Consider the following 26,108-nt stretch of genomic DNA (forward strand, 5'->3'; position numbering starts at 1 on the left):
TACTGTTTGTTTAAACATGCTCTATTTCTATCATCAAATTCTTTTCAATGGCTGATCAAATTGCTATTTACCCTTTTTTTATAATACAAAAGAAAATACTAATAGGTAACTCTTGTTTCCGAGTTAAACGCGTTCGATATCATAAAAGAGATTTAGATACAAAAAAGGATTAAAAGGCAATTTGATCAATCATTGAGCAGAATTTGCAATCGTTTTGTTGCTTCAATCGTTTAGATTACATAGCTTTCATATTACATCGCATCGATTACATCGTATTGTGTACGTTGAATATAATACATCGGAAAAATTACATCGATCACGTTCATTACACCAATTGCCCGCGAGTACGTCGAGCTGTGTAATATTCCACAGCCGAGGGAATGACTTGGTTGCAGCAGTTTCGATGTAATATTCAACAACTTTTTTTGCTGTGTAGTCACGAGGGCATGTACGCCCAATTCTAAAATTAATGTGTTTGGCCGACAGGCCAACAGATAGCGGTAGTGTGTAAACGTCAAACGCGAACAAAAACGATGCGAGCGCTGCGGGTGGCGGATTGGCCACCTACCATATTTTTGAATCGAACGTTAAAAAAGTGGTCGATGGACAATGATGAGAGTGTGACGTCTGTTTGTCTGTGCCGGTAGTATTGAATTTTCAACCAAATATATTTTTTCCATCCTCATGCTCTATAAAAGTGTTGAACCGTAAGCTATCAGATAGTGCGTAACTTTGTGGAAATATTGCATTCCTAAATTATAAATTTTGTATTTTATTTTATTGTTACATTTTTCAATTTTTTGACTTAGGCCGATTTGCCGTCATAAAAGTCATAGAAATTTAAATTTTAGTTCAATTTCAATTAAAGGCCCAAACGCAATGATAGCGGAACGGCAACGGAAAGCGGAACCGGTTCGCCAGCATGAACTACAACAAGCTTGTCTACTCAGTGTTTGTTCAATTTTATTCGTTGTCAGCTCAGTCGAGATGGTGTGCTTCATGCTGGCGAACCGATACCGCATTCCGTTGCCGTTCCGCTATCATTGCGTTTGGGCCTTAAAGGCCCAAACGCAATGATAGCGGAACGGCAACGGAATGCGGTACCGGTTCGCCAGGATGAATCACACAATCTCGACTGAGCTGACAACGAATGAAATTGAACTAAAACTGAGTCGACAAGCTTGTTGAAGTTCATGCTGGAGAACCGGTTCCGCTTTCCGTTGCCGTTCCGCTATTATTGCGTTTGGGCCTTAAGGATCATTATAAAATAATACATGAGGTATATTAAAAGATAAAAAACATAAAAATCTCAAAAAAAGGTTTTGGTAGTTTTGCCCGACCATTGTACAATGGCTTTTAGGGCGAGATCACAGATTAGGGTGATCAAAGTATTTTGGACAGACCGTTATGCGTATATAATTTGGCCATTTACGGCTAAATCAAATAGAGGTAGCCAAATTATATACTCGTAACGTTCTGTCCAAAATACATGAAACACCCTATGCGAGAACTTTTCATTCAGTTTTTGGCAGGGGGGGTATACGCAACGAGGTTCGCCTACCGTTCATGTTTTGTGGGTGTATTCGTTTGGCTCACAACGCTGCTAGGCATCCCGCTGTTTAAGTGTTGAAATGCATCAGCATTAGCTGTCTGGCATGGCCCGCGTTCCACCTGTGCTGTTTGGGGTCGGCCCGCGTGAGAGATGATGCTGTTTGGGACGGCCCGCCCGAGAGATGATTGTTAGGCGAGCTTTGTTTGTAGTTGACAGCCGTACACCCACCCTGGTTTTTGGACATATTTATCCGTTTTGTCCCTCTGTGCCTCATCGCCTCGAACCGGTTCAGCATGCGCCCGATGGCCCGACTAAAAACTGCTGAATGCTTACGTCACAACTCTCGTCGTTGACTGACGTTTCGTTTCTGTTGTGGATGTCAACTCAGAGCAGAGAAAACACAAAAGAAAAAAAATCTTCCGTCGTTTCGTTTGTATGCGCGAGTGAGAGTGCAAAGGAAGAAAGTTTTTACAAAGCAGCAAAAGCGAATAATCATCATTGCTGTTGGAGGTGGTGTTTTTCTCCGCGAATTCGAAAACCGATTTTTTCCACTCGCGTCAGCAGATTCCGTATCGCCAGGAAAGCATTTTATCGCGACGCGTTCCCTTCCGGACCCGCAACGAAAAACATTCCACTGAACCGTGACCGGAAGTGATTTTGAAACTCCAGCAGAAAAGGGGGGCGTATTTTTGGAAGGCCCCAAGCGTTTGTGTGTCACCGCGAGATTTTTGCTTTCTCAGCCCTAAGAAAAAGCGACTCTTCCTGATTCTGGTGATTGATAAGGGAACGAGAATCGAAAGCGCAAGGCAAGGAAGCATAACAATCATTGTTGGATATTGATAAGCCATGGAGTACGAAAGCGTAGTGCTGGTCAAGCAGGAAGTGTTCGTCTACAAGATCCCCCCGAGGCAGAGTAACCGTGGCTACCGGGCCGCGGATTGGAACCTGGGCGAGCCAACGTGGACCGGCCGATTGCGGATGGTGTCCAAGGGGAAGACGCTGGCCGTCAAACTGGAGGACAAAGTGACGGGGGCACTGTTTGCCAACTGTCCCATCGAGGCGTACCCGGGAGTGGCCATCGAAGCCGTGTCCGACAGCTCCCGGTACTTCGTGCTGCGGATACAGGACGATAATGGTTAGTACGGGTGGGAGGAAAAGGGGAACTGGAGGGCTGGTAGCGGTTCACTTCTTTTGAAGCCAGTCGTCATATGTCGTCCTTACACTACTAACAGGGTGTCGACTAGGTACCTGAGAAAATACTCAAATGTCAGGGAATGGCTTTGAATTCTAAACCCGACCTGGAAATCATGAAAAGTCATTTCATTTGGGGTCAGGGAAATATTACAAAACTACATCCCCGAGATAGTCATTTATGACATGACGCAAAGGTATAGTGAGGACTTCCTTCGGAAGGGAAGTGAAGCCATTGGTCCCGAGATGAACTAGCCTAGGGCTAAAACTCTGGCTAATAAAGATAAAAAAAAACAATTGCAATATTCCAAAACATTATCGAAAATCAATTTTCAAATAATATCTAAACAGGTTATTCCAGTATTAATCTGATAAAAACACCTTTTTTCAACTTGATGGTGAATGTATATGAACAAGAGCAACAGTCAAGGTCTGAAATGCTCCCGAATAATGAATTCCAAATGTGGTAATTTACAGAAAGTATATCATTTTGTGGGACCCAGATGGCCGTAGCGGTCACGACTGCCCAAGGCATAGAATATTTTCGCGCTTGCCACACGATATACATACACGCAAAAATAGTTTATTGGCTCAGTGGATAATTGTGGGAGTGCTCATAAGAAAACTAAGCAGAAATACAATTTTTTTCCCAGTTGGGAAGTCAGAAAGAAAAAAAAGAAGATCAGGTATCAGAAGGCCTGCTCCAAAGGCACGTTCCCCACCAGTTGGGAGATTTTTTGTGCCATCGCCATATTTGAGCCTAATTCATCATCTACCCGATGGGAGAGGAAAGGGAAGGGAAAGTTAGGAGAAATTAGGAGTGGGGTCCCTTGAAGAGGGAAGCAGTGTTGCCACATTTTTTTCCGAATCTCATCTGTGTTTTCAGCCGAAAAAATCTTTTTTATCTTAAGTCAACCTCCAAAAATCTTAGTAAAAATCTGTGTTGTTGAAAAATCTAAAATTGACTTTTTAAGGCCAAAAAGAGCCTTCGCAAACGTATTATACAGGGTGATTACTTTATCCTGTCAGTAAAATAAGTTATCATACAAAAAAGATGGTTGTATAAATTTTATTTAGCAGTGTATATCCATTTTTGGACATCTATAACATCTGTCTTCGCTATACATAGATAACATTTTTTTTACCTCAATTTCCAGTCACAAGCGTTGTTTCAGAAGCATTATTGTTAACACGCACGTTATTCAGAAGCATATATTTTAACCAAAAAAGACATATTTTTTTTAGCTAAAATTTTCCATAATCAGTCTATTCCCTAGTAAGTCTAGAAGATTGTGATACCATGCTGTTTCAATCAGGCATTTTTTTCAGCGGAGTTTAGTCTAAAATACATATCTGCGGAAAACGTGCGTGCCAGGTGCAATGCCTTTAAAACAACACATATGATGATGATGATGATTATTTAGCCACCATCAGCGCAAGGATTACCTATGGCTGCAGAATCATACCGGGATGGTATGATCTACCTGATGGTTTGTTGTAGCAGGGCTAGTTAATATCTTTGAAGACCTGTGGAAGACAACACTAAGGCTGTTTTCTCATGACAAAAGGCTGGCGACCCCACGCACTTTCATCCAGTCAACAGTTCAATTAACTCCCTTAGGCTACCCCTCCCCAATACCCAATATATAGTAATATATCATATATAGTGTTATTAAAGTATCTTACCTTAAAATTATAGAAATAAAGAAATTAAAAATTATACTCAGCTTAATCCAAATAAATAAAACAACACATATGACTAAAAACTAAGGTAAATGAAAAAATATTTAATCTTTACTTTGTCAAAACAAACTTTATAGATGTGCTAAACAGGATGTACACCGGAAATTAAAATTCATACATACATCTTTTATCTACGATCATTTACTTTACTGACAGGAATTAGTAATCACCCTGTAGATGTATTTGGCATGTCAACCGTTATAAATTTGAATTTATTCTACCAAAAGTAAGTTAAAAATGCATAATTGTTTCTAAAAGTTACAAAAAACTTAAGTTTTTCTTAAAAACTTAACTGAGTAATGGTATTTCTGCTCTTTATCTTCCAAAACTGTGTCCTCAATTTATGAAATATCCTAAAATCTTAAAAAATTTTTTTATCAAAAAAATCTGTGATCTGTGATCACAGATACAGTGAATCCACAATTAAGAATCACCCACATTATATGAATCAGCTGCCTTTAAAGGACAAAATAACAGTAAAAAATAGCACAAAACATCACGGAAACATTTTCGCTTATAATTTATTTTGAGTAAAATTGTTTACGTGATTTTTTGTGTTGATTTTTGTTGTTATTTTGTCATTTAAAGTCAGCTGATTCATAAATTGTGGACGATTCTTAATTGTGGATCCACTGTATCTGTAGGCAAGATCAGGAAAAAATCTGTGTAATTACAGATAAATCTGTGTATGTGGCATCACTGGAGGGAAGATCGCATAAGCGAAATGAGAGCATGTAGCTCCATATGTGTTCGAACAGCGCCCTTAAAAGGGCACTGCAAAACGCATGAGCGTAAAGAGAGCCTATAGCTCATTACCACAGCAGGTTAAGAATAACAGAATTCCTGAAGATTCAGACTTCTGAATTCAGTTTCACTTAATAAGTGTTTACCAAGTAATTGGAATCACAATTTGCGCAAAAACTGGACAGTACATTTTAGGTGATACGAAGTTTCATAATCGGAGTCACAACTATCACACACAAATGAGTCAGCGCACTGAATATTTGCCATGTGATAGTCGAGTCGGCAGTGGCCTGTCAACGCTCTGACCAAGAGACTGCAATTCTGCTTTGACAGATTTGTTAAATACTTCGCCACCCTTGGAGATGGCTCAGTAATGTACAATTTTGTTTGACGACACGACTCAACATTATTCCAATATTGCTTGTGCTGAGTTGCCGCCCAAGAGTTTATCTGAAGCTTCACCCAGCAGTTCACAATTGGAATAGCTGACTCAGGGCCAATGAAGTCATGTGATGTTCCATCGCGAGCTAGCTCATCAGCCAAATCATTTCCCCCGATGGAAGAATGGCCAGGTTTACAGAGTTGACTAAATTTAGTTCCTCAATTTGAGTTCGACATGCGATAACAAGCTTCGACCTTGAGTTGACCGAAGCAAGAGCTTTTATAGCATCGTGACTATCTGAACAGAAGTATATGACTTTACCCATTACGCGCTGTTGAAGTGCTGATTGCACTCCACAAGCAAATATTTCCGCCTGAAAAACTGTGCAGTTTTTACCAAGTTAGTAAAACTGATTCAGCCTTAGCTTACGAGAATATACACCTGCACCAGCTCTACCTTCAAGAAGGGAGCCATCAGTGTAACATACTATATTGTTTGAAATACTTTTTTTTTCAAATAGCCAGACGTCCACTCCTCCCGTGAAGGGAATTGTGTGGTAAATGTCCTGTAAGGAAAGTGACAAGCAATTGTGAGATCACTTGGAGCAAGAATAATTTTGTCCCAATTCATCAAAAGTGGAAACAACGAAGTGTGTGTAGATCTACGATTCACTGGATTATTCTCCAATAGATCCAGAATCCATAAACGGTAAGAGCAAGAAAGTGCTTCTTGTTTAAGATGTATCTGTAGTAGCGCAACGTCGAAAAATGCTCTACGCTGGGAGTCGTAGAGAACGTACCAGACATCGCCATTAAGCACATCCTTTGGAGATGGCCCAATTTTGAATGGATTGTTCTCACTTCGCCCTTTTGCCACCACACAAGACATCCATATGCCAATATTGGTCGGACAACTGTTGTGTGAATCCATTTGGTTTGAGGACTCAAGTTTTACCAAAGGTTCGCCGGCATTGACCGAATGCCATGCAAGCTTTTTTGATTCTGAAATCAATGTGAGGTGTCAAAGAATGTGGAATCTAGAACGACTACGACATACTTTACCTGATCAGTTATATTAATCTCAATGCCAAAAAGACGTAAAGGTCGAATTCCATCGCGGTTTCGTCTTTCTGTAAAAAAGAACAATAGATGTTTTATTTGGGTTAACCGAGAGGCCATATTGGCGACACCAACTCTCGACTACCTGAAGAGCACTTTGCATCAGGTCGAATAGGGTGCTTATGCACATACCAACTATCAGAGCTAGATAGTCGTCGGCAAATCCATAAGTTGGAAAACCGCAATTATTGAGTTGCCTCAATAGCGTATCTGCTACGAGATTCCACAGAAGTGGTGACAAGACTCCCCCTTGGGGGCATCCGCAAACACTCAATTTTCGAATCGCTGCTTGACGCAATGTCGAGAAGAGATGTCGATTTTTGAGCATTATTGATGAACCTGTAGTGGTGGTATCACATTTTGACATTTTTTGCTTAAAGCCGCGTCTTAATTCATATGGCATAGACGCAATAATATCTTGGATGTGATCCAACGGACATTCAAATAATTAATCTATTCGAAGTGGATATTGAGGCGATCAGCCTTGATAATGGTTTTTCGAAGTGAAATGATCCTCAACTCTACTTGACTGAGGTTGATAATAGAATGAATCGTTTATTCAAAGTTTCTTTTAACATAAGGTCCTACTGGAGGTAGCTGGATATCATATGCATGTATTCGTGTGAGCGATCGATAACGATCGGTATCGAGAAAGAAAGAGAGAGAATGAATGCACATGTGGAGAAGGCAGTTTCAAGGCTGAAGGCACTTGGTGATAACTTACCGACTGTGCTTTGAGAAATTGAAATATGAGTATGACACATTATTGTCATGTCAGATTTGTCGAAACGGTTGGTGGTCATCGTCCTGCTTATGCGTACATTGCATGTGTCGCCTAAGCAGTTCGATGCTATGGGAACGTTTTGACTTTCGCGGTAGGTACCACTGGTGTGGTCCTTCTAGAAACTATGGTTGCTATGCGGGATTGGATGACATGTGGAATACAGATGCCACAATATTAATACTATTGGTGACGATCAGTTTGCCTTTTGCTAACCAGGATGATCCGTAGCCACTCCTTCTATTAGCTAGCGAGAAACATTGTTATCATGTACGACGTAGGGAATATTACTTTGAGGTAAATGACTAGTAGATTCACTGAGTAGAAATAAGTGGCAACAATCTTATATTAATATGGTTTTTACATTGCCATAAAAAGAAATACCTCTTTTGTAACAACGGTATAAATAATCTAATTCCAGCTTAATTTTCGCAAAAATTACAAGTAGAAAGTAGGCGTTGTGAAGCATTGCATTTGTCACCGTAAAGTGAATCTTGTCGGAGACTGTAATAGAAGCCTAAGGTAACTTTAATCTTAAATATTTACTATAAAAATGACTATGTAAAATAAGACGCTAAGATCGATCATTAGGGTACACTTGCTAGTTTCGAGAAAAGTGACTTTTTTCTTTAAGGATATATGAACGTAATGACCAATAAATACTTTTAACAACAAAAAATTACATTAACTAGAACTACTACTAAACAGCCTATTTTTGTTAAGACTTGACGACAATTGACATTTAAGACTCTAATCTTACATAAAAGACAGGAGTAATCAAAATAGCACTTAAATGACAAATTATTCAAAACCATTTCGACTAGACAGTATTATTAATAACACTATTACACTACTATTTCAAACAAATTCTGATGGAGCTGCTGATTTTCACAATGCTTCCTTTTCTCAGAAGCAAGGGAATACGGGTATTTTTCCATCACAAATCTCATAAAAATCCTGCAAATCCCCTCCCCTTGGTTATGCGACCTTGCCGCGATGGGAGGGCATAATCCATTAGCCCATATGATGGAAACCAAAGGCGTAACCTGTAGTGGTGGTATCACATTTTGGCATTTTTTGCTTAAAGCCGCGTCATAATTCATATGGCATAGACGCAATAATATCTCGGATGTGATCCAACGGACATTCTGCGTCATTGATAGAATTGATGCCCATTTCAAATAATTAATCTATTCGAAGTGGACATTAATACTATTGGTGACGTTCAGATAGCCTTTTGCTAACCAGAATGATCCGTAGCCACTCTTACTATTAGCTAGTTAGATACATCGTTATCATATACGACGTAGGGAATACATAGGAACTCTTAGGAAAATGACTAGTAGATTCACTGAGTAGAAATGAGTGGCGACAATCTTATTTTAATATGGTTTTTACATTGCCATAATAAGATATACCTCTTCTGTAACAGCGCACAGTGGGACGAAATCAAAAAAAGTGGGACATGTGTGTTTGTGCTGAAACTATTGGTTTTAGCGTTTCGACATGTTCTACAAAGTTTCATCATTTATTGAGTAGGGTAGATGTACCAATAGTGGAGGTACTAAGCACTAATGAACTTCATTTAACCGCCTATATTCAAGAAGCGCAATTAATGTACATGTAAATGTTGTAACGGGAAGTAACGACCATTGACTTAATGAGAAAAAATATTTCATCGCTGTAATCCACGGCATGTCAGTGAAAAATAATACCTCCACTATTGGTACACTGTTCCTTTAGTTGCGGTATATTTTTAATTTGTGTTCCTATAGTTGCGGTATCCGTGATTTTCTTATGGGATCCTCCACTATAGGAACACTTTACCGCAACTATTGGTACAAGCAAGGCCAGTTTTAGCAATTGTAGTGATATTTTATCAGTTTCAAAGCGATTTGAACGCTCTGTTCGTCTATTCCGTGTATCAACAAGCCAATACGTCGATTGGCAGTGTCGGTTCTGTGGCAAATGTAATAAAATCAGTGAATACGACACTACCGCAACTATAGGAACACCCACAACTAAGGGAACACTTACCCTACTTAATTTAGACACTGAAAAAAATTTCACTTGAAGTGATATACACTGAGAAAAAAAATTAACTTTTTTAATTATTGTCAAAATTGAAAACTGTCTAAGGAAGTATTGTAGGCGACATCATTTCATGAAAGTTTGTCGAAGACGGAAAAGCTCTATCTCCTACACTGACGAAGTTAGGGGGTAAAAATGATGGGTACCCCCTTAAAACTAAAATTTTCTCCATAACTTCTAAATTTGAATTTCTACATTTTTACAATGTTCTACAATGTTTAAGGTGCTGTAAAAATACACATTTTTGCCAAAGACACTAAAGCGCTAGCTCTTCACGTTGAAGATTTACGAACGATTTTCTGATTTTTTCACATCAAATTTAAGTGTGCATATCTTGTAAAGTTGCAAGTAGTAGCAGCTAATTTTATCATCATGCTGTTTCTCAACCTATTCCCTTTTAATATATTTACGAATAATTGCGGGTCAAGCGGGGCTCATCGCAGTTTGTTTAATTGAAAATTGTATTTCCTATGAATAAATGTATGTTTTCTAAATTTTAATTGTTGTTTTTTCTATCTGTTATGTTTTTATGTTTTGTTATGATACTTAACTCTTGGCCCATTTTACGAACGGCAAATTTATAATGTTCACTGTTCAAGTTTTAATTTGACATGGCTGTAGAGGAAAAGTTGTTGTTTCCGTGAAAATTACTGGATTTTTTCAAGTGTATCGAATAATGACTCAGATAATTGGAAAAATCGATCGGATCTCTGAATAATATCCTGTAGGATTTTCTGGAAGAATTCCTCGAAAAACATCGAAAGGAATATATAAAGGAATTTGTGTGGCAATGATCAGAAGATTTTCTGGACAATCTTAATATTTTTTTTCTAGAATTTTTTGACAAATGTTTGGATTTAATCCTGGATAAGTTTTTAGAAACAAAATTGTTCGGACACAGAGTGGTTACTAATTTTTGAAGCAGCGCGTTTTAGAGAATCAGCTCAAACTAAAAAGAGATTTTATTATTATCGAACTTTTGACTATTGAATACAATATGGATCATCTTACATATTTAGTTTCCAAACCCTGACTCTGAGAAAAGTGGTAGGTAACGTACGAATGAATGGTCTATACAATCTAAATAAATCGAAATTTAGCAATTAGAATCATTCAACGGCTAAATTGTGGAGGCTTACATGTGTTGTATATTGGAGTTCAACAATTCTATGGTGGTATCCACAAGTACTTCGGGTTTAATGGCACAATTGAGGGGAGATAACCTATATTGGCAAACTACATATAAAAACAGGGCATTCTAACAACTATTTCACGAATTCAAGATTATTGAATTACCTATCGAGCCTAAAGATATTTCACCAGTTCAACGACTTATATGTACCAAATTATAATCGGGAAATTCACAAAATCAATCATATTGCACATAGGATCAAGACCACGTTATACACCATTCGATGGCTATTACGAAATCAATTGCCTTTCAATCGGACTGTCAGTCTCATCAGCGATGACAACGTATGTAGATTAGGTAGTAGGTACGCCGACCGTTGGTAGTGGTGGTAACAGTTCCCCGGCCCGTAAACCCTGTCCAGAACCTAGTTTTGGAACAGATTTACCAGAAGATGCAATTTCAATAACCGCCAATTTGGTTACAGGTCGACGATACACTCCGTGAGCGGTACGAACTGATGCCTGTCGGATGCGATTGTCCTTGCCCAGATATACAGATTCTACTTGGCCTCGAATCCACCCGTTCCTGTTGGGTCCATCTACGATGAAAACTAAATCTCCCGCAGCCAATGGTTTACTTTCCTCCAACCATTTGGTTCGGCAATTAAGAGCAGGTAGATATTCTTTTATCCACCTTTTCCACAGAGTGTCTGCAATTATCTGTGAACGCTTGTAAGCATTTCGAAGGGCTTCAGCTTGGTCTGTCGATGCGATTGCTGGATTATCCAAACACGACGTTACTCCTCTAACAAAACTGTTCGGGGTCAATGCTTCAGCGTGTATCGAATCCTGTGGCATGTAAACGAGCGGTCTCGAATTGACGATTTCTTCAGCCTCAGTTATCACTGTCAATAGCGTTTCATCATTCATTCTACCGGTGTTCAATTCCGACATCACTTGTTTGACGGAACGCACCATGCGCTCCCAGACGCCCCCCATGTGTGGCGCAGAGGGCGGGTTAAACCTCCATCGCGTCCGGGCATTGGTAAATACGTTGGCACACGCTGTATCAATACGTTTGATCTGCTCCTGTAGCTCTTTGTTGGCTGCCTTGAGGTTAGTCCCGTTGTCGGAAAATATTGTGATAGGTGGACCCCGCCTCAGAACGAATCTCCGTATAGCCATTATACAAGACGCTGTGTCCAGTTTATATGCCACTTCTAGATGGACAGCCCGTACTGACAGACAAGTAAAGAGTACTATCCATCTCTTCTCACCATGTCTTCCAACGACTACATCAACTGGACCAAAGTAATCGATCCCAACGTCTAACGAACGGGGTTAGCCGCTTGATCGGAAGAGGAGCCATCCTGGGTATATACGGTTGACTTTTCTTCACTTTGCAAGTTTGGCATCTCTCGATGACTTTCGAAACGCACGATCTTGCTTTGGGAACATGGAAACGGTTTCGCAGTTCATTGACGACTGTGTCTTTGAATGCGTGTCCAAAGCGGCGATGAAGATGATCAATGAGGATGTTGGTGACTGGATGGTGGCTAGGCAGGATAATTGGAAAACGGGTGTCGTATGGCATGAATTCAGCTTCACTCAAACGACCGTCAACGCGTAGAACTTGGAATTCGTCTAGAAACGGCGCGAGTTTATACAGAACGCTTTTTTTGTCCATCTTCAACCATTCCTCTGTCGCTGATTTTTGATTGCGTAGTAAGATTGCTATTTCCTCTCCGAAGGCGTCTCTTTGGGCTAATTTCCATAGGACAATTTCGGCCATTTCATACTCCTCCTGGTTCAAAGGAACCAATATTGAATTAATTGGACGACGAGCCAGCTTTTTAATCTTATCAGTAGTTTCCACGACTTCTATTGATGTATTTTGTCGCTTTTTACGGCAATTTGAGATGAAGCGGAATACACATGCCATTGTGCGAATCAGGACATTCCACTTGGAGAACCGCGTTACATCGATGAGTGGCCCTTCGAGGTCGACTACAGGGCCAGCATGGAAAAGGTGACAAGCGCGTATCTCTTCGTTTGTATTCGGGGTCATTTGATTGATACCGAGCCAACTCTCTTCAGGTGCATACAGGATTTTCGGCCCGTGGAACCATTCCCCATCCGAGCTCAAACTGCTATCTCGTTTCTTCTTAGTAAGCAGATCTGCGATGTTCATCTTCGTTCGAATGTAACGCCAATCGTCCACAGCTGTTTCTTGCAGAATTTCGCCAATTCGGAATCCAACGAAGGGTTTGTATTTCCTTTGATCGGATTGGATCCATGAAAGAACGGTCCGAGAATCAGACCAAAGTATGCGTTTAGCTACCTTAACCCTGTGATTAGCGATCACCGCGTTGGCCAATCGAGCCCCAAGCACCGCTGCTTGTAGTTCCATTCGAGGGATCGAAAGCTGCTTTAAGGGGGCCACCTTGGTTTTGGCCATAACCAAACTGCAAATTATGCCTCCAGGAGTTTCCAAACGAAAATAGGCTGCACATCCATACGCTTGTGAGCTTCCATCGCAAAACACATGAAGTTGCAAATTATCGTAGCCTGCAGCTGAAGATCCTTTCAGGTAGCATCGAGGTATTTGCAAATTCTCAATCGATGAAAGAGTATTCCTCCACCATGTCCATTTTTTGAAGCACTCGTCGTTGATCTCCTCATCCCAGTTACAGCCGCTTTTCCATAAATCTTGAAGCAGTATTTTACCATGCAGAGTGAAGGGCGCCAGCAGACCTAATGGATCAAAAAGACTCATCATACAGCTGAGAGCCAATCGTTTAGTTGGCCGGTCGGTTCCTAACAAGTATGGCGCCAAATCTTCCCTTACAGAGGTTGAAAACATAAATACGTCTTCCTTAGGGCGCCAGATGAGACCCAACACTCGTTCTGTAGAGCCCTCGTCGAGTTGAAGTGATATCTTCTCCTCTGTGTTCCGTTCTCCAATTTCCTCTAGAAATCGTGGTGAATTCGAAATCCATTTATGGATGGTGAACCCAGCTTGAGAGTGGATGAAGCGGACTTCTTTAGCACGTTTCACTGCTTCGTCGATGCTATCCGCACTGTCTAGGTAATCATCGACGTAGTGCAGGCGGATTATGGAACGCGCAGCTTCAGGATATTGAACAGCGTACTTAGCAGCATTGTGGTTTTTGATAAACTGCGCCGATGCAGGAGAGCAAGTAGCGCCGAAGGTTCCAACATCCATTACAAAGACTTCCGGATCTTTCTCACGATCAGTGCGAAATATAAATCGCTGCGCTTGCTTGTCGCCCTCACGTATGTTGAACTGGTGGAACATCTCTTTACGATCTCCTCCAAAGGCTACTGCGCGTTCTCTGAATGGTTGCAGCACCGCCGGCAAGGGGACCAACAAATCTGGACCGGCTAATAGCATTGAGTTGAGCGAAATTCCTCGTACTTGTGCAGCTGCATCCCAAACCAAACGAACCTTTCCAGGTTTTTTAGGATTTAGAACCACATTAAGGGGAAGGTACCAGACCCTCGCTTGGTTTGCATTTTCGAGTTCTTCCGTTGAGGCTTTATGGATGTAATTCTTAGTTTGGTATTCCTGGATTTGCTGTCGAACCTTCTTGTCCAAATCTGGGTTCTTCTCCAGGCGACGCTCCAAACCACGAAGCCGATGCAAGGCCATCGGCAGGCTGTCGGGAAAGGTAAAGTCATCAGTTTTCCACAGAAGACCTGTCTCGTAACGACCATTTCGTTTCACCGTTGTGTTTTGCATGATTTCTCTTGCTCTACGGTCTGTTGTTGACTCGGGGAGTAGACTCACTGCCCCTTCCATGTCCTCGACGGTGAAATACTTCCTCATGGCATCGTGTAATTCCGCGTTTGTCAGGCCGACATGGTACCCAACAAAGGATTCCATTGGAGGGGGTGAACGTGTAGGGCCAAAGACTGTCCATCCAAGATGAGACTTTACACCAATCGGCTCATCTGCATTTCCAATGTGGGAATCCAACGGTGCAAGTAGATATGCATTGTTGAGTCCAATGAGGATCTTCGGTTGGTCGCCTATTTGGTCGGGTATTTCAACTCCTTTCAAATGACGATACTGACGAACAATTTCACCAAAATTGATGTGCTGTTTAGGTAGATACAGTCTCTCGACGGTATGTGCATTTTTCAGGTCGAAACGTTGGAAACTTTCCATTCCTGAAATCTCCAACGAAACGCATTCCGAATGCCGCTCCTCGCGAACGATGTTTCCCGTCCAGCGCAGTTTCAGTGGTTGTGACATTCCACTGGCTCGTAAGGCCCGAACTAGATCCTCGTCAATTAGAGTTAATTCAGATCCCTCGTCGAAATAGGCCATCGTGCGGACGGACTTGCTACCATTGAACAACATAACTGGTGCAATTCGAAAAATAATGGACGGGGTGGAGCTTACATGCATATAGTGGAAGCTGTTGCTCGGTGCATGATGCATAGGTGTACGAGCTGGAGCTGCTGAAACGTTTGAGTGCTCACGATGTACCAAGGGATGATGGTGGAGGCGGCAAGTGCCTACATTACAGGTAATTTTAAACTTGCACCCAGTGATGGAAAGTGGCGAACGCTTCATCTGAACTGGAACAAAAACAAAACCAAACGCTCCCGAGCGTCAGAGCGCTGGCTTACTCGCATCTGTCGACTCCCGAGTAACTGAAGCTAAAAGTGATTCGCGAACGTGTTCGGAGCTGCTCAGAGTCATATTGTGCTTTTGGGAAAAAAGTTGTTCCATGACCTTCACACGTTCTTCAAGGTTAAGTCGCCGAAATTCTTCGCAATTTCGAATACGATGTTCCCCTTTTTGGCATATTCGACAGAGAATCGCTGGTTTCGGATTGGTGTAAGACGATTCCCGTACATTTGTGTGTGCGTTCACAAATCCACGGTCCTTGCCTCTCACCTTTTCGCCCTTCGTTTTTGGATCGATGACGAGGATAACTTCACTGGCTTCAGCTACCAGTTTAGAAGTAAATTGTGCAAACGTACTGAGGGTCACTGGTTGGACGAATCGTTTGAATTGTACCCATTCTCTCTTCGTAGGCGCAGGAAGTTTGTCTACGAGCTCTTGTATGAGTACTGGATTTACAAGGTGATCCTGGAAGTTTGCTGCCACCAAATGATCACACAGTTCTTGAACGGCGAGTCCGAACGGAATGAATGTTTCTAATCGATCGGCTCTGGGCGCATCAGCTTTCTTAACCTTATTCAAAAGGGTATGGATTAGCTGCTCGGGGCGTCCGTATAACATCCGGAGTGTTTCAATTACCTGTGGCACAGCTTGCGGTAGGAGCAGCCGACTGCGAACAGATTCTAATGCAACACCTTTTAAACATTCTTGTAAGCGTACAAGATTCTCAATGTTCGAAAAGCCGCATGCTGTTGTTGAGTTCACGAAGCTGCTATAGAACAGAGGCCACTCTTCCACCTTTCCCGTAAAGATAGGAAGCTTCTTAGAAAGTATTTGGCGGGCTGCGCGCTGCGCCTTTGAAGGCCCTGCAGGCATAACCGCCTGTGGTGCATCTAGTGAGTTATCATCCTCTGAAACGTCATCGTCCTCGTCGTTCGCATTTCGTTCGGAGAAATCTTCGGCTTGTGGAAAGGTTGGAAATTTAAGATTTGTCGCACCAGGCGGCACTGCTGTTATTTCAGGATGTCGTTTGGGAGTCTCCAGCACGTACTGTTTCTTAGTGATACGCTGCTTTGAAGTTGATTTTGCTTCTGCTTCATCTGAAGCCTCGCATCCTTGCACTGTTGCGTGGATTGTTTTCTCCCCATCCTTATTCAACCAGGCCTCCACCATATGCTGGTTATCCTGTGCTACATCTACGCCGGGTAGCATACCCCCGACTGCACCTTCCAGTTCCAAGTTCGCCGAAAGAATTTCAAACTTTTCTCGCTGGAATCGCTCTCGGAGCTCACGCTGTCGATTCTGGAACTCAATTTGATCAGCTAGCTGTTTGTCTAGCAGTGCCTTCTCTTGTGCTAGCTCCTTCTCTCTCAATTCTCTTTCTTGTTGGATTTTTCGTTGAATGAACTGCTTCTCGATCTCAAGCTTCTTCTCCCTCATCTGCCTTTCCTCGTCAAGCTGTTTCTCTTTGAGTGCCAGTTCCTCTTCCATGCGACGAAACTCTAGCTGCATACGTGATTCTGACACACGGCTCGAGCTGGAAGCTACTGATTTGGCGTCGATTTCTCTTGATGGAAACGATTTCGTTGCTGGGTCGTTATCCTTTGCTGCTGCTGTGGACTTCTTAGAAGAGACGCTCTTGGAAGAAGATGCATCGTTGGACGTACCAGGTACGTTAGGGGCCGTCCATAAATGACGTAGCATTTTTTCACTGATTTTTTACACCCCCCTCCCCCCTCGTAGCATTTCGTCACAAATGTTGATACCCCCCCCTTGAAAAATACGTAGCATTACAAGCAAACCCCCCCCCCCCCCCCTACAATTGTTTTATTTGTTTTCCTTAGCAATTGGGTAAAAAAAAAGAATTCAAAAGTTGAATACAGATTTTGATATTAATTACTGACTGAAACCTAAGGATAATCTAACGAATAAATGTTTGGTTTGCAGTAGCGCTCGAAAGTAATTTGGAAAACAGTTTTAAATGAACTTATTCCTGTTTAAATTATTGGCTAAATTGTAATACTTTTGCTGTTGTTACCATGAAACATTAGTTTACAGCTGAAAATATAAAAAAGGAAAAAACTTTGATTGGAGTTTCATCAACAGTAACGGGTTAGGGCACAATAGATTTTATAATATGTTGAAAAGAGATTTAGTTATATTATTAGAGGATTGTTTTTTAATTATTCGTTGTTAGGAAATAGATATCAATGAATGTTAAGTTAAGATATGTTTGATTTGAAATGGATACTCGTCATTATTTTCTAAATTCAAATCCATTTAGCAATCAGGTGCCAGATGTGGAAAAGATTACACTTGTAATATTTGGAATGTTCAGAAAATCTTAGCGATTATTCTACAAGTTATTCAACTTCATTGATATTTCAGCTTAACTTCATTATCGTTCCCCATACTGAAATAATCTTACGAAAAAAATAAATACTGAAAATAATCTTTCTTCAAATTACCGAGGATTGAGTAAATTGAATGATAGAACAATTTCGATTACACGAATCTGTTGTTCAGGCTTTTCCATCAAGTTTTATTCAGGCTATTCCATCAAGAGCATTGATATATCAAAACAAATCGATGAGTTGGTTGGGTGGAGATCTTATGCAACATTGAGAGCATAATTCACGGAATGAATATCATGTTTTAATGTAATATTTGCCAAAACGAACAAATATTTTTTGAGAAATAAGCTCTAAAAATAAATATGAGTAAAACAAAATCAATGTTTTCCAAGTCGTTAAACTCTTGATTTTTAATTGATTTATTTATCTTATAATTTATTTATTTTTAAATTAATTTATTATTACATGAATATAATGTTCACATAATTATTTAAAGCAATAAAAAAATCTGTTTGATTGCACTACAGAAAATCTAAAATTTCTTACATTTTTTTTTCAATTTTGTCATATGAATGTTTTGAAGCTGAATCATAATTTTAGAACCCAACTTTATAAGTCAAGCAATGAAAAAAATAATAGTATGCCGTTTTTTTAGCGCCTCTCATTTCACCGACGTGATTCAAAATGCTACGTCCAATAGCTAGGACCCCTCCCTCCCCCTCGTCACACATCGTCACAAATTCGTGAAGCCCCCCCTCCCCCCTAAAAAGCTACGTCATTTATGGACGACCCCTTAGCAAACAGCCCTAATTGATTCGCCGTTTTTCCCTTTTGTCCTTTCTTGCCTTTCTTCCTTTTCTCCTAGCACACGGGGCAGCAGAAGGAGCGATTAGCGACTCCGGGAGACTCTCCTACACACGTAAAGTGGTACCAAGTTGCACACGCATCGCAGGCCACCATTTCATCGTTGTCCGACTCGTTGCACTTTTTACATTGTCCGGTCATCTTGTAGTAAATATTTTGAGTAACTGTTCGGACACAGAGTGGTTACTAATTTTTGAAGCAGCGCGTTTTAGAGAATCAGCTCAAACTAAAAAGAGATTTTATTATTATCGAACTTTTGACTATTGAACATAATATGGATCATCTTACATATTTAGTTTCCAAACCCTGACTCTGAGAAAAGTGGTAGGTAACGTACGAATGAATGGTCTATACAATCTAAATAAATCGAAATTTAGCAATTAGAATCATTCAACGGCTAAATTGTGGAGGCTTACATGTGTTGTATATTGGAGTTCAACAATTCTATGGTGGTATCCGCAAGTACTTCGGGTTTAACTCTCAAACCCCCAACGTCTGACTTTTCATTAAAAATGAACTTTAAAAAATCATAACTTGGCCAATTATTAATCAATTTTGGATCTTTTGGTCTCAAACAAACCGCATACTCCTCAAGATTTATTGTGTTCCGGAAGAAATGGGATTGGCCACTTGGTTCCGGAGTTATTCCGGATTCAAATGGGGTATATTCGTTCCGGAAGTGATAGTTCCCTTAGATTTTTCAAGATTAGAGGTAAGAAAATTATTCATTGTGTACTTTCTATAAGTAAAAAGCTGCCAGAAGGTCGAATGACATTGGTTCTCATTGATTCTGGCCATTTCGGATACCCGGTCACCTGGCACCGGTTCCTGAATGTACCCAGAGAGGACATTTTCTGAAACTCAAAGAATACTACCGTGCGACGGCTCAAAATTCCTGATTTTTTATCCGGAACATCATAGATATACTGCCAAAGACCAATATGAGGTTCTGGCCACATCCGGATACGCCGGAATCGGTTCCGCGAGGGCCTCAGTAGGACACTTTCGTAATCCTACTCACTCATACCGTGCGACGGCTCAAAATTCCTGATTTTTTATCCAGAACATCATAGATATAATGCCAAAGACCAATATGAGGTTCCGGCCACATCCGGATACCCCGAAATCGGTTCCGCGAGGGCCTCAGAGAGACACTTTTGTAATCTTACTCACTCATATCGTGCGACGGCTTAAAATTCATGATTTGTTATCCGGAACAGCATAGATATAATGCCAAAAACCAATATGAGGTTCTGGTCACATCCGGATACCCCGGAATCGGATCCGGGAGGGCCTCAGTAGGACACTTTCGTAATCCTACTCACTCATACCGTGCGACGGCTCAAAATTCCTGATTTTTTATCCAGAACATCATAGATATAATGCCAAAGACCAATATGAGGTGTATGCGGTTTGTTTGAGACCAAAAGATCCAAAATTGATTAATAATTGGCCAAGTTATGATTTTTTAAAGTTCATTTTTAATGAAAAGTCAGACGTTGGGGGTTTGAGAGTTAATGGCACAATTGAGGGGAGATAACCTATATTGGCAAACTACATATAAAAACAGGGCATTCTAACAACTATTTCACGAATTCAAGATTATTGAATTACCTATCGAGCCTAAAGATATTTCACCAGTTCAACGACTTATATGTACCAAATTATAATCGGGAAATTCACAAAATCAATCATATTGCACATAGGATCAAGACCACGTTATACACCATTCGATGGCTATTACGAAATCAATTGCCTTTCAATCGGACTGTCAGTCTCATCAGCGATGACAACGTATGTAGATTAGGCAGTAGGTACGCCGACCGTTGGTAGTGGTGGTAACAAAAATCTATAGAAAGTTTATGAGGAATCTATGTTTATTGAAACATTCCTGGAAGAGAGGGATTTTTTAAGCTATTCTTAAATATAACCGTGAATGAATTCTTGAAGGAATACATATGAAAAGGCGTTGGAATTCTCGTACACGGGAAAAAATTCTGTGGTAAAAATTACTATTGTAGCTGACTACGCCCATTCTTGAAACTACCATGGAATTTTAGATCAATTTACTATGTTTACGGTACATCCCACCACATTACTGGTACACTTGACAGAAATAATTTACAACAATCTAATTTCGACAACAGACATGGTAAAATCAAGCGCATTTCTGGTCTGCTGAAAATTGCCGGTGCGAGCGCTTAAGTTAACCCCCTAAAATGGTAGTTTTTACCGCACAATTTTTTTGCGTGTAGGGTTCCTTGATAAAATCCCTTTTCTACATTTCCACCAATTTCAAAAGTGTCTACTCTATGAGATCTTTCGAAAATGTCTTTCAATAATTACCGTATAGGTTTATTCCACAGTTTCTGACGATATTCGTTCAGGACTTTTCCAGTAAATCTTCAAAAGATTTCTCCATAGGACATAGGACTTTCTTGAGAAGTTACTGAAATAATCTTTGGAGATATTTCTGGTGGAACGCATAGAGTAATTTTACAGGATTATTCTTAGAAAAAAAAAACAGGTTGAGTTCTTGAATGTATCTTGAACGAAATTCCTGTCTGTAAGAGCATCACTATATTAAGTTATGAATAAATCTGCGGTGTAATATCTTAAGGAAACTTTGACCAAATATCTGAAATAATTTGTAATGAATATCTGGAGAAAATCATGGCAAAATCTTACAGTAGCCGTGATTCTTGTAACAAGGAATTTCCAAAAACTGTTAGAAAAATCATTAGATGAATGGTCGGATTGTTTGTGAAATCGATCCATCAATAACTCAGATCTAACTCCCAAAAGCTTACCATGTGGTATGGGAAATAGACAAAATTGCAAATTTATTTTCCAGTTCTGTAAAAAAAAAAAAGTTTGGTAATATATATTGAAATTTCAGAGTACATTATCTATTTGCTCCCTAATTTCCTAAATTTGATCACTAAATTAATTATCGATCCTAAGACTTGAATCGGATTTGGGTTAACTAATGCTTTGATCTTTCGGTTGCAGGTCGGACGGCATTCATCGGGTTGGGCTTCGGCGACCGGTCCGACTCGTTCGACATGAACGTGGCCCTGCAGGACCACTTCAAGTGGGTCAAAAACGAAGAACAGATCGCCAAGGAAAAGGAAGAACCCCAGCAGCAGTTGGACCTGGGCTTCAAGGAGGGCGAGACGATCAAGATCAACATGAAAATCACGGTGAGGAAGGAATAGGAATGATGATGATTGGATTAAGACTCATTAAATTTGAATTTCAGAAAAAAGACGGATCGGAAGGAGGATCCAGAACCGGTGCCAAGAAGACCGGTGGGCTAGGACTGCTGCCACCTCCACCCGGAGGAAACAAGATTGCGCCTCCACCCTCGGCAGCGTCGCCATCTCATCAGCCTGCGGCTGGTTCCGCAGGCCAGTCGGATTGGGGTGAATTCACTTCGGCTGGGTAAGTTTCCACTAAATAGATGATTGCTGTTTAGTTACTTCGAAAGGAAGAATTGTACAGTCACCCCAGAGTTATGAATAAATTAAGGATCACTTTTTAGAAAATAATATTATTAAAAATCATAGTGACCCTATACAAGACCAAATTATCATCCTTAGCCTGATAAATTTATAACATTTTTCATAGCACAGATGTGGATCAGTAAGAAAGTAGGATCGTTAATAAAAATCAGACTATCGACATGATGGAGACACCATCTTCTATGGTGACAGAGGGCTCGATTGGCTTGTCAGATAGATCGGGCCCGGGACATCCTGTCTACTACAAATCGCTGCAGCTGATATAGGGCATGTCCATTGCCTGATAAAAATCAACCTACCTACCTTATACCTTGATGACTATAGTGTAGCGTAACGCCATTGCCGGGCGTTCCTTCGTCTTCCATACCTTCAGAAGTATTCGGTGGATCGACTGGTAAAGCTGCTCACTTCCCAGCAGCCTTACAGATCTTCAGCTCGCCGATAGCCTTTTCAACCTCTCCTATGGTAGGTGGTTCCACAGCTTGATCGTCATCATCAATGTTCATCCTTTTTCTCGCAACATTTCCATTTTCGCCGTTCAACAACTGCTAAGAGTGCTCCTTCCACCTTGCAGCCACCGCCATTCATGCTGTCTTGAGTTTCAGCTAGCACACTTTCTTCGTGCTGCCTTTTCTTTCTGCGGTGGATTCGCTTTTCTTTGGCTCTAGCTGCTATGTACCGCTTTCTATTCTGCTGGGTACCGGACTGGCCACAAGCATTCATACGTCTTCTGACGACATTCTTCACGTCTGTCACTCTCTGGCACTCTTCAGTCGTTTATTCGTCTTCGTCATTGACCAGTGGTCGGAAGAAGTCTTTTTTTCCCGATCTGCGCATTTGTGTCGCCGATGACTATCTTGACATCTTGTTTTGGGCACTTTCCTAATCTAGGCTCTCATTGAACTTATTCGTCATGCTATTGGGCTTCTTTGGCACATATAGCTGATCAAGCTGTAGTTGAAGAGCTTGCCCTTCATGTAGTTGAAGAACTCTTAACACATAGATTCGATCGCTTACCGGTTTCCATCGAACAAATCGTTTCATCTGCTTTCCAATCACTATAAAGCCAACTCCACGTTGTGCTCTGTTGCCGCCGCTGAAAAATTATTATACAAAAAAAGAGAGATAAAAAGATCGTAAAACAATCCGCGACATGATTTCTAAAGGAGCACCTCCTGGCCAGTTGGCCAGGTGCAGTTACCTTGTAACAAGCTCCTCCTGACTAACGAGTTCTGCATCTCACAAGTCTCGACCACTGCATCTTGGCCTCCGACTCTTAGTTCCTCGTCCAAACTACCTCCTTGTCCAGACTAAAATACAGCGTCCAGGCTGGTACCTCCTCGTCAAGGTTTTGTTTCGTCGTCCAGTCCGGTCTCCTCCTTCAAGTTTTGCTTCTTCATGGCCCTTCGTCGCATCGGCCTCAACATTTTCTCCAGCGCGTGCCTGTTGACCAGTGAACCTGTTGAAACAAAGAGACTATCCTTCCAATCGAAGACTTTTTTTTCATGCAACTAGGAGTTTAAAAATCTTCATAGACTGGCCTGTATATGTTCATGCTCATGCCAGTGTAATTTTTGGCGCGGTGTGGGATCCACAAAGTGCTTTCCCCACTAAAAACACTCTCCTAGGTTTAGTACCATAACCCTCCGGAACCACCTTCCGGTATTACTACGGAGGGGAGGCTAACGTGCTGAGCGCACCTCTTCAATTTGTTACTCTACATGCTGAGCCCTTCGGCTCCTGAGCCCTTCGGCTCCTGAGCCCTTTGGCTCCTGTTAGCAGTTTTAAAACCGTTCAACGTTGTGCCTCATGCTGAGCCCTTCGGCTCCTCACGTTAGTAATTTGTTAGTAGGTACCTATTTTCGCCCATTGGCGACCCGTCAATTTGTTAGTACCTACATGCAACATTCTGAGCCCTTCGGCTCCAGTTTGTACACTACTCTGCACTCATTCAGAGCGCGTACTCACACAGTTACGACGACCTTCTCCTTTTCTTTGTTCAGCTGGTAGGATGCCGAGGTCGGTCCAACGATTCCGGTTGAGCATAACTTCCGGTTCGTAGGCGCCTCGACTACCCATTACCAGCGTCCCGATGTACTCTACTCGACTAGTCCCCGACGGTGGACCTAGTCTACACCGACGAAGAATTCCCCGGCGGTGAAAATTCTCCCGAGACCGATTCTTCTTTTTCTACGTTTCGAGCCGACCGGAAGGGTGCCGAAGTCAGTCCAGCGATTCCGGTGGAGCCTAGCTTTCGGTTCACTGGTGCCCCGACGACCCTAAAACCGGCGCTATGACACGTCTACTCAACTAGTCCCCGGCGGTGGACCTAGCCTACACCGACGAAGAATTCCCCGGCGATGGAAGTTCTCCCGAGACCGATTCTCCTGCTGCTGCTGCTACTGCGGATCTTCACTTTTTTACGGGACGACCGGTAGGGTGCCGAAGTCAGTCCAGCGATTCCGGTGAAGCCTATCGTCCGGTACACTGGTGCTCCTACGACCCGGGACCGGTGCAACGCCGCGTCTACTCAGCTAGTCCCCGGCAGTGGATCTAGCCTACTCCGTCAAAGAGTTCCCCGGCAAAGGAATATCTCCCGAAACCGAGCAGCCATTCTTCCTTTTCATGCGTTCACTCTAGCTAGCAGATCGTTGGTCGCTACGCCACTTCCTCTGAAGCTCGGACATTATTCTCGATACCGTGCTATCGACAGCGTTCCAAATGCCTTCTTCTCGGCACATCTCTTCGACAACGTTATCGACAGTGACTCCTCGCATGTCCCTCCTCACCTCTTCGAACCTAGGACATTCGAAGACTACATGTTCCGGTGTTTCCTCCACATTCTCGCACTCCGGACAACAAGGTGAAGAAGCATGTCCGAACCGATGCAGATACTTCCGGAAACAGCCATGTCCGGACAGGAACTGCGTCAGATGGAAGTTCACTTCTCCATGCTTCCTATTAACCCACAGTGATACATTTGGAATTAGACGGTAAGTCCACCTTCCCTTCTCCGCGTTGTTCCACTCTTGCTGCCACTTAGCCAACGAGTCCGTTCTGACGATCCTTCTCACATTTCTGGTGCCTCTTCGCTCATAACACTCCACGTCCTCGGCCAGGGTGATGCAGATGGGCATCATGCCAGCGATAACGCATACTGCCTCCGATTAAATCGTCCTATAGGCGCTCGCTACTCGTATGGCCATGAGTCGGAATGTGCTGTTCAACATCCTCCGATTACGCTTGGTTTTTACCGCTGCGGCCCAGACTGGGACTCCATACCTGAGAATAGAGACCGCTACACTCGCTAGGAGACGCCTTTTACTACTTCTCGGTCCTCCGACGTTCGGCATGATCCTCGCTATCGTGTTGACCGCCTTCGACGCCTTTTCGCAGGCGTAGTCCACGTGAGCGTTGAAGTTTAGACGGTCATCTACCATCACCCCCAGATAATTCAAAGCACGTTTTGATGAAATGTTTTGTCTACCGATGTTTATTTCAACCCGCTGAACAGCTTTGTGGTTGCTAACCAGCACTAGCTCCGTCTTATGATGAGCCAGCTGCAGTTTTGCTCCAGTCATCCACGCTTCAACCGTGTCAATCGCTTCCGTCGTCAGCATTTTGACCTCTTCCATCGTCTCGCCAGTCACCGTTAAAACGACATCATCTGCGAATCCAACGATTTCCACTCCGTTAGGTAGCTCCAGCATTAATACTCCATCGTACATCGCGTTCCAAAGCGTTGGACCAAGGATTGAGCCTTGTGGCACTCCTGCCGTGATCCTGATCGACTTTTGACCCAACTCCGTTTCATATACCAGGACTCTGTTTTGGAAATAGCTTTTTAGCATACTGCACAAGTAGCCAGGAACTCGCATTCTATGCAGTGCTAAGGCTATAGCCTCCCAGCTGGCGCTGTTGAAAGCATTGTTGACGTCAATCGTCAATACGGCGCAGAACCGATTGCCTCTCCTCT

General features: G+C 42.0%; 1 protein-coding gene across 1 annotated transcript in view; it reads left to right on the top strand.

Moving 5' to 3' along the window:
- Window positions 1-1,922: 1,922 nt before the first annotated feature.
- LOC110675740 (NECAP-like protein CG9132) overlaps window positions 1,923-26,108 on the top strand; it is a 28,055-nt gene continuing 3,869 nt past the window's right edge. The window contains exons 1-3 of the mRNA XM_021841490.1: window positions 1,923-2,687; window positions 21,621-21,811; window positions 21,871-22,052. Of these exons, the coding sequence (XP_021697182.1) occupies window positions 2,399-2,687; window positions 21,621-21,811; window positions 21,871-22,052 (662 nt within the window). The 5' untranslated portion in view covers window positions 1,923-2,398. The remainder of the gene's footprint in view (window positions 2,688-21,620; window positions 21,812-21,870; window positions 22,053-26,108) is intronic.

The sequence above is a fragment of the Aedes aegypti genome, chromosome 1, assembly GCF_002204515.2.
Source record: "Aedes aegypti strain LVP_AGWG chromosome 1, AaegL5.0 Primary Assembly, whole genome shotgun sequence".
Taxonomy (NCBI): domain Eukaryota; kingdom Metazoa; phylum Arthropoda; class Insecta; order Diptera; family Culicidae; genus Aedes; species Aedes aegypti.